The sequence below is a fragment of the Myodes glareolus genome, chromosome 6 (assembly GCF_982192425.1).
Source record: "Myodes glareolus chromosome 6, mMyoGla1.1, whole genome shotgun sequence".
Taxonomy (NCBI): Eukaryota; Metazoa; Chordata; class Mammalia; order Rodentia; family Cricetidae; genus Myodes; species Myodes glareolus.
The window spans coordinates 64,732,795-64,742,200 of NC_142031.1; the positions used below are offsets into that span (position 1 = coordinate 64,732,795).

General features: G+C 51.8%; 1 protein-coding gene across 1 annotated transcript; it reads right to left on the reverse strand.

Annotated features, from left to right (window-relative positions):
• Positions 1-441: 441 nt before the first annotated feature.
• Osr1 (odd-skipped related transcription factor 1) lies at positions 442-7,381 on the reverse strand. Its single transcript, XM_048439701.3, has 3 exons — positions 7,091-7,381; positions 2,115-2,817; positions 442-1,403 (listed from the first exon to the last, which is right to left on the reverse strand). Exons 2-3 carry the CDS (start codon positions 2,777-2,779, stop codon positions 1,268-1,270), a joined length of 801 nt encoding a protein of 266 aa, XP_048295658.1. The 5' UTR covers positions 2,780-2,817; positions 7,091-7,381; the 3' UTR covers positions 442-1,267.
• Positions 7,382-9,406: the final 2,025 nt, after the last annotated feature.

Genomic DNA, 9,406 nt, shown 5'->3' on the forward strand with positions numbered 1-9,406 from the left:
ATTGCAGCCCGGTGAAGGAAGATCTCACACCAAAACAAAAGCCAAGGGCCGGTATGGAAAGATTGGGGGGGGGGGTCTGGTGTGCGTGCAGGGGCGGGGTAAAGTGGGAGGCGACGACGACTCAGTTCCCGCCTGGGTCCCGCGTGACCCCTGCGATCAGAGAGGCTGGGATTTCTCAAGGCTTAATGGGAGGGTAGCAGATCCTCCTTTGCAACCCACAGCTTTTCGGATTTGAGGAGTTAGGAGACCCGGGGCCCTGATTACATAAATACGGAGGTCGACCAACACCACAGGAGCAGGGCTTCCTCCACCATCCCATCCCTGTCACCCTAACTGGACAGAAAAGTTGACAGGTGGAAACTGAACAGAGAAATCTGTTCCTCTCTAAATAAAAGAACTTTTCGCCCCTCGTGGCCCGAGAGGAAAGTATTCATTCTGTCATGCCTGTAAAATAACCGTTTATTTAATAGTTAAAAAAAATCCAGTGATAAATGTCCGTTACCGATGGTCAGCATAAAGTGCCAGTCGCAATACAACGCCCGGCTCCTGGCCGGCTGCTCGCTCGCGCTCAGCGATGGAGCAGGGGAGCGGAGGCTCGGTCCCGCCAGCCCGGAGCGCCTGGTCCTTAGCCCGCCCGGAGCGGGAGGTCAGCGGCGCAGCTGGAACGCCCGGGAGTCGCAGGGAGCCAGCAGCCCCTGGGGCCGGTGACAAAAGCAGATACACGGATTACACTTTCGCAGGCTTCCCACGTGGAGATGGGAAAGGGAGGAGGGACTAGAAATTGCCTGGGCGCGCAGATCTTTTCTTTTCCCCCTCTTCGCAGTCAAGACTTTACAAGCTTATATGGTCAAAGGGGAGGAAAATAAAGAAAACGTATAAAATAACAATAGAAAAAGTAATACTTCTGGGAAAGGCGCCACTGCGGCTAGGCGGAGTTTTCATTCCCTTTTTTCCTTTCTTTCTTTCTTCTTCTTCGTCTTCTTTTTTTTAAATGCAGTTTCCCTTCCGCCACGTGAGTTAAGTGCCGCCTTTTGGCCAAGAGTTTAGCCGCGTCCTGGGGGAGCCGCCCAGGCTGTAGGAGTCACGGCCCCGGGCAAGGCTCTGGAGCGCCGCAAGCGCTAGGGACCCAAGGGACATAGTTGGTGAAAAAAAAAAAATCCCCAAAGCCCCTCCCGCTGCCCCTCAGAGTCGCCTCCAGCTTGGGTTCCTCTGGAAAAGAAGGCAGCAGCTCGACCCAGGGTCCTGGTGCCCCGCAGGCTCTGTTTGTTTAGCATTTGATCTTGGAGGTTTTGAGCTCCTTCACTTGTGAGTGTAGAGTCTTGTGGACAGCGAGAGTCCGGGACTGGCAGAATCCTTTTCCACACTCTTGACACTTGAAAGGCTTCTCTTTGGAGTGAATATATCTACGGGTAGAGACAGACAACATCATGCAATGTTGTTTATGTATGCGTGTACGAGGGCCCCGCCCACTGATGTTTAGGTGTTTGTGGGTTCAGACAAAGGGGGCAAACGAGAGATCAGCAACAGGCCGGCCTAGACTGTAGGTAAGAGTGAGAAGGTGGAGGGGAGCTTTGGTTTCCTAAACAGATTAAACAGATAGACCACCTGCCTTCCTGAGGCTGATAAGTGGCAACGACCTGCTTCTAAAGGCTGAGTCAACACTAGAAGTCAGTCAACAGACCGGGGGTCAGACAGTTTCTAGATCTGCCCTGCTGGAGCAGGCAGCACTAGTCCAAGAGATTCTTGAAAACTAGAAATGCGTAAAATTAAGTAAAACTAAAACGTTCTGAGTTCCTATTCCAAGTACTCCTTCCCAAATCTCCCGGGCATTGTGGTAACTGAGAAAGGAGGCAAAGAGACCCAACCTTGTGAAGACCTGATCCTCACCGTATTTCTTTCCCCCAAGTTCTAAAACCTATCCTGGAGCGGGGGCGGGAAGGACGGGGAGGGGTGGCTCGTCCGTGGTTTGTAGAGAATTCCCAGAGGTAAGGGAATGCTTAATAGCCACCAGGGACTCTTAGGAACCTTAAAGGGGGGCAGGGGAGGGACTCATCAGGCCAGAGCAGCCAAAGCAGACCCCTCTGGGGGCCACCCGCGACGCTATAGTGCCGCACCTGTGGTCCCGTAGGTGGTCTTGCCTCCGGAAGGCTTTGTGGCAGATGTCACAGGTGTATGGCCGCTCATCTGTGTGCGTCCGCTCGTGAATGAGTAGGTTATAGGACTTAGTGAAGTGACGGCCACAGAACTTGCAGACGAATTCCTTCTTAGTCTTGGAAGGCAGGCGTCCCCTCGTGGGTTTCTTTTCTGGGGATAGCTTGGTCACATCCAGGAGGGCGCCCAGCCCACCAGCGGGGGAGCCAGGGCCCTCCCCTCTGGCAAGCTTGGAGGGATCTTCTTGTGTGGCAGCCAAGGCCAGGTTAGCGAAATCAAAGCGCGGCTTGGTCTTAAGCGCCACACCGCTGCCTCCCGCGGTGATCTCTGGCTTTGGGTGGATGACGTGAGGAAACCAGGGAAAGGCCGGCAGCTGGAAGCGAGCATCCATCAGGCTGGACACTGCACCTGGCACTTTAGAAAAAGAGGAACGTGGCAAGTGCATGGCTGGGTAGCCCAGGGTCCATTGGTGCAGATGTACGGCGTGCAGAGCACTGAAGCCGTACAGGTTGGGCAGATGGTCCGAAGGGACTGTGGGCAGGCCATTCACTGCCTGAAGGAAAGAGTAATTGGTGAGCTGCAGGGACGGGTGGATGGGCACCGGTGCTGGCAAGGTTTTGCTGCCCATTTCTGTAGCTGGTAGCGGCAATGGTTTCAATTATTGATCTGCAACGACAGGAAGAAGGATGGGGAGAGAGAGCCAAAGAGATATTCAGAATTCCAGTCCAGTTATAAGCACATTCTCCTTCTTCCCTTAGGGCAAGCAGGAGGTCTGAACCGAAGGCCCCACCCATGAACCCCACTGCCCTCTCAAAACAGACGAGAACATAAGATATAGAAGGGTTGTCTGGCCAGAATTCTTCGTGATGGTCAAGCCCCCTCCAAACGATATCTGGCAAAGACACATATTGTTGACAGAGCCATCAATGGAAAACTAAGTCCTCAAACACAGATCCAACCAACTTAGATGCCTGCTGTCAGCTGTGAATGATGCACACATAGGAATACAGACATGGCATGCAGACACCGATATCCACACCCCTAGGCAAACCTGGGCCACACAGAGTTACACGGTCCTGCAACAATAACAGAATCTGGGGAAGCACACTTACACACTTAGTTCACATGTTCTGAAGTAGCATCAAACAAGAAGGTTCGGAAGCAAAGTGGAACAGCCAGTGTTTTATGGGACAACCCTGTACAAAATGCAGGCACCTTCACACAGACATACCATCCAACTCCTGCCTGTTAAGATTTTGGGGGTAAATGGCGTGGTTTCCAGAAACCAAAAGAATCCTGCCATCATCTTTAAAGCTATCATTTGGACTTAGACTTGCTATGTACCTTTCAATTGGTGAACCCTGTGGACTCTGTCCTCTCGTTAGCTGCTTGCAGACTGCTCCCTGACCTTTGGTGGTGACCCTCATTTTAAGAAAGGTACTGACATCCATGTTCTATTCATTTGTTCAGACGAACAATTGCAATTCCGTATGAGGGAGCTCATGTGTCCTCCCCCAGGGGAGCTGTTTTTTTCTGGGGGTTCAGGCTTCTTCCATGTTATGAAAACCTTGGGCAAGGTCAATGTGTGTAGGTAGGAGCACTAATACCAGCCCTTCACTGCTGTGTTCTGTTTGCTCTCAGAATGCAAGATTAGGGTTCTTGAATAAGGCTGTTGCCATACCAAAGTGACCAGGGACTCCAGAATTGTCATCTTCTGGCCGCTTTGGTCAAGTTCCTCAGTATGCATGGAAAGTGGGGGGCTCTGCAGAGACACCTTTCATCTTTTGCCCCTCCAGATATTTCTAATTTGGGTCTATATAGTGGAAGTGGGGGAAGTAGGGAAAACTAAAACACTAGGGACCCTTGGGAAGCCTCTGAGCTTGGGGTTCAGTGGCAACTCTGAAGTCATCCTCAGAGCAGGATGTTTGTAAAGTCCTTCCCCTTTCCCAGTGCCAGCCTCTCGCTACTGATTTCTTCCTTGACCCCGTGCCTCTCTTTCTCTTTCTCCTATCTCTACTCTGGGATGTACCAGCTACTTTTTCGCTTCTGTCTTCACAGCTCAGACTCACCCCTGCAGGTCTAAAGACCCTCAGCCCTAAAGGTGAGACAGAGAGGATGGAGTCACTTTCCTTTCTCCGCCTGGGGCTCTAAAAATGCCTGGCTAGTTCAGAGATGCGCAGAACCTTTTTATTGGGGGAAGGGGGGCTCCCGGAGGACACATCACCTAAGGCACTTTAGCAGATTGCTAGAAAGGTGATGGGTGGTACAGCTAGACCCAAAGAAAGATGTATTGCTGGGGATGATGGGTGCCCAAAACACGAGAGCAGGCTGGGTGAAATCTGCCTGCAATTAATTTGGCCTCTCAGATAAGGAAAGCACAAATTTGCTGTCATCCAACCTGGTTAGCTAGTGTGATAGCCTGCCCCAGCCGCCTCTGCTACTCAGCTCACAAAACCTGTGCCAGTCGAATAAGGGGCCACCTCAGAGAAGCTCTGGGACAAGGAGGAAGCAAAGTACCTTTGGACTGAAGAGGAAGCTGGGGACCCATTTGGACTGGAGAGGGAGGCAGCCGCCAACTTCAAAGATCTATGGTACTTAGGCCAGTTGAATGTTCTTTGATTTGTCACCCCTTCCAGGCACTGAAAATTAGATCCCTATATTAGGCTCTATAGAAGACAGCCTGGGCAAAGAGGAGTTCACACTGGCTCCTCTCCTGCTAGGCCTGTGGGAAGTCAAGGAGTGATGGTGGCAGAACTTTTGCCTGACTTTTTTCTTACTTCCTCTGAGGAGCCAAAAAAGACTGGAGAGGCCTTGAGCTCCTGGAGGGGTGGTACTTGCAGCCTATCTGCCTAATCTTATTTCCTCCAACACTCCATTTATTTTTCTCAGCGGACCAAGCAGTTTACTTTCTGTAGCTTTCTGAGGCTTGAGATTCCAGGGGTCATACCATCTACTCTTTCCCCCCGCGGACCAATTTCGTTGGAAACGTGGCTCTTTACATCAGTACTACAAATGGACCGAACGTAAAATCTGATTTCAGGCTATCAGTTCCGAGGAAAACACAGTTGCAGATATGCCTCCGCGGCCAGAAAAGATGAGCAAACATCAACAGCGGGCCGCTCCAGCTCCAGCGCTCCCCACTCCTCCTCCCAGACTCCAACCTCAGCTTTTCATCTGTTAACCCGACAGGGACCACCTATTCTAGGGCCCAGCATCCACTCCATGTGGAGCTCAGGCCTGGCGACTTGGGAAGCACTAGTAGGTGTTCCGACTCGCTGCAGTGAACTCAATTCGAGCCTCAGAGCAGGGGTCCCTGTGCGACATAGTCATTCATGTCCCTCTTGCAGTGGAACGCCAATCCCGCGTCTGCCGCCAGCCTTGTGCAGGGCATTAATGAAGTGTGCAGCCTATTAAAGTGGTTTATTCGGGGCTAATTGAGCGTGAGCAAGTTAACTGCTTGCATTAATGAGGACAGAACAAACCCCACGAGCTTGTGCCTGAAGAAGCCCAACAGCACACCCCCCTTCAACAAAAATCATCCTTGACATAAAATCCTCAGTTGAATGGCGGCAGGCTTTGGGATCCAGCTCCAGAGGATTGACCAGCACCAGATACTTTGGCTACATTTTTTTTTTTCAAACAAACGAGATCGAACGAATCCACTTTCACTCGCCATTCTGCTAATACTGGGATGCCCGCTGTGTCCCCAGGAGTCGGCTTCCCAATCTTAATGAAACCGCAATTACTTTGGAGAGAGCCTGGGATAGACCATCTACCCACCAGTTGTCAGTCGTCGTTGGTTCCCCCATCCCTGTTAGTCAGCCCACTTCATCCCTGGGAGGCTGTGAAACTAGGAGAATAGTTTTGCACGTGGTTCTCTTCAAAGAGCCAACTTGCAGGTTTCATCGTGGATGAAATTCATCGGAGTTTTGCGACAAAGAAACCCTTGCAGCTAAACTCTGTTCCGGAGCCCACCCGGCTTGGATTTGTGCTCGCGCCGCTGAGAAAGGGCTGCACAGGAGAATTTTTAATCTTATCAGGGCTGCTGGTAGAAAGTAAGATTCATTCAGCAAACAGCCGCCCTCAATGTCTCTCTCTTTTCAGGTTCCCATCTTTTCCACTTAACCATGGGTTAGGCGACTACCCCCCCAAAAAAAAAAAAATCTCCACCCTAGAGACATCTGCAACTCCATAGTGATTCTGTTTGGTCTCCAGTTAGAAAACAATGTTCGTTTGTGCCCCCTGCATGCTTCCCTATACCAGATACAATCGAAGGTTAAGAGTTGCAGGCCTGAGGACACACAGAAACCCTCCAATAGAGATCATCCCAACCACAGTGCCCAAGTGTGAGGCAGGTTTCAGACAAGCAGCAGCAGCCTTGCGGTCCTGGGGATTGAGGGCTTCCTGTCTGAAGAACAACTCCGCAAAAGACCAGTTTGCATTTAAGCGCAACAGGGTTGGGGCACTGCACCTGTCCCGGGTGCTGTAGGTTTGGATTATGACCATCCACATCCTCTCCCCTCTTCTTCAGCTAAGGCAGGCCAGTCTGAATTAAAAGGGTATCCTACAAAAAAAAAGTTTATGCTTTCTGAAGTTGCTCTGGTTTCTTAAAGGGAGCCCGAAGACTGCCTTACAAAATCTGTGGGCACCTTACCAGAATTCTGCCTAGTCAAACTCTTCTGGCTTCAATGGCCCAGACCCCTCTGTCCCCACCTTTCCACGGAGGTCAGAGGCCAACAAGGGCGCAGAGTCAGAAGTCCCAGAAGGAGCATCTCCATCAACCCTACTCTGCAAGGGCTCTCACTTTCACCAAGATCCTGCAGCCTGCCTTTGGCAAGGACATCCTTTGGGGACACTGAAAAGAGGAGGCACCGGCTACAACAAGGAGTCTTGCCCGCCTTCGCCTCACTGAGACCAGGCGACTCAGGGCTGCAGTTACCTTGTTCTGCCGCGGTCCCCCGGCTGAGCGCGTCTCTGAGGCTCGCTGTGCTGGACTCTAGGAACCAGAGACACTGGAGCCCACTGGCACCCTTGGCGAACTGGAGTCCTGAGGCGTCTCTAGCCGCAGGGACTCCAAGCGCCCCACAGGCGGGAGCGCTCCGCAGCCCCGGAGTCCTGCCCGCCGGGATCTGGTGAGCTTCGCTCCTGGTTCTCTTTCTGGGTCTGAACCCGAGACGGTGAGAACTTGCTCGGGAGAGGCCGAGCTACGTCTCACTCATCCCTTAGCACCGAGCCGCCTACTTATTTTAATCCACCACCCCCTACCCCTCCCGCCCCTTGCCTCGCGATTCCTCCCCTCCCTCCCCTGCCCCCCAACTCTGCCTGCGCCTGCGCACTGAGAAACAAAGTTCTGCTGACCCGGGCAGCCGACTTTGGCAGCCCTGTTAGCTTGGCCTCTGCTTCTCCCGACCGGTGTCCATTCTCCGACAGCCCCACTCGACACTTTCTCTGTGTTTTTTTTTCCTTTTTTAAGACACGAAAGGGCAGGCAGTAGAGGAAACAGCTCCTACCGGACAAGAGAGGGCTAGAGCCGAGCATTTCCGAGTTCTGCTGTGGTGCTTGGGGACTCAGTTTGTGCCTATGAAAGCCAGGAGGAGCCCGGTGTGTTCCAACACCAGCACCTTAGCCTTGTACGCAGTTCATAGCCTGGCAAAGTCGCTGTTCTTTCCTCCCAGAGGAGACAGACCCCCTGGCGTGGAGCAGCGAGAGTCTGACACCAAATAGTGCTTGGGTCCTGGGCGGTGACTCTGGCAGAACTAGCTAGTTCCTGGTGCGGAAGGGCAGAGATTACTGACTGCAGTGAGCCATAACATCCGAGTGCCTATGGCTGACCACAGACCCTGGGGTGTGGAGTTCCGCAGAAACAGCCCCGGCAGAGCTTTTGGGGAGGAGTGGCGCTAGATCCCCGGAACTCAGAACCCGGGGATTCAGCTCTAAAGCTCCAGTCTCAGACTTGTTTAGGGTGGGTGGGAGTTTGGAGGGCAGCAGAGGCACTGAGACCTCTGAGTCTTGGGAAGCTGGTTTGGGTTGAGTTTGCAGAGGGAGTCGGGCCTAAAATAACTACATTCTAGCCGTCTTACCCTCTTTACTATCGATCCGGAGGACTGACCTACCGCTGACCTCAGTCAGCCCTCATCCCTGCCTACCACCTTTCTGGAATGCCTGACCCGGCTTCTTCAGAGGAGTAGGTGAGGATTTCTGACGCGACTTTCTGATTTCCAGAGTTAGGACTCCAGAGTGACAGGCAGGCACACACACACACACACACACACACACACACACACACACACACACACAAAGACACTCACACACATGGCCTCCTGGGGACCAGATGCCTCTCTAATGCATTGTGTAGTCCTTTTAGAAGTGTCCCACTTCAACTTTAGTGTTCAAAGTTGGTCTCTGTGATTTTCTTGAGGAAGCAGGAGTTTGATTCCTAACCTAGGTCCTGGTCAGGGAGGATGACCCACACACCTCCTTCGTCCCTACCACCATAATTGAAACATAGCTACTTCCATAACTGAACAGACTTTCTCAAGCCTTCAGAACAAAACCTGGCTTCTAGTCTCTGGCTAACTTTGGCTAGTGGAGGGAAGAGCGAGAGAAACGGGGGTTATATTCTTACACCCCACTGCTTGGTGTCCAAGTGAGGAACCCACGTAAGTGTGCCTATGTGCCTGGAAGCTTAGCAACTGTTAGTACTGGCTGATTCCTGACCACAGTGCTGCCTCTTGGAGCAGAAGGGAGTTGAGATCACCCTCTTCCAAGAGCTGAAGGACAGCACAGAAACAACATTCGGTCAGGCGTTCCCTTCCTGGACTTCACAGATTTCCTACCAATTTGACTAAAGAAGTTTTTGGGTGCCATTCTCAGGTCGTCAAAGAAGGCAAAGTTCAGAGAATTTCCATACTAAGGGTCAAAGTTTCCCAAATTGACTAGCATACACTTACGAAGAGCAATTCAACATCAAAACTAAAGACCCTCCCGGGGCTTGTACACCCCCTCTCCAGCTGAGGATTCCACACCACTTAGTTCTGGTTATACCATCTTTCTTCTTGTCTTTCTTTAAAAAAAAAGAAAGGAAGGAAGGAAGGAAGGAAAAGAAAAAAAGAAAAGAAAAGAAACTCTTGGTCATTATGTCTTAGGAATTCCAGAGACCTACAGATAGTAAGATCCCTAAAGACCCGTCAGCTCCTCCACTGAGTGCGGGGGAAAGGGGGGGGACATGGGGTCAGTAGGTTATGTACATTGGTGA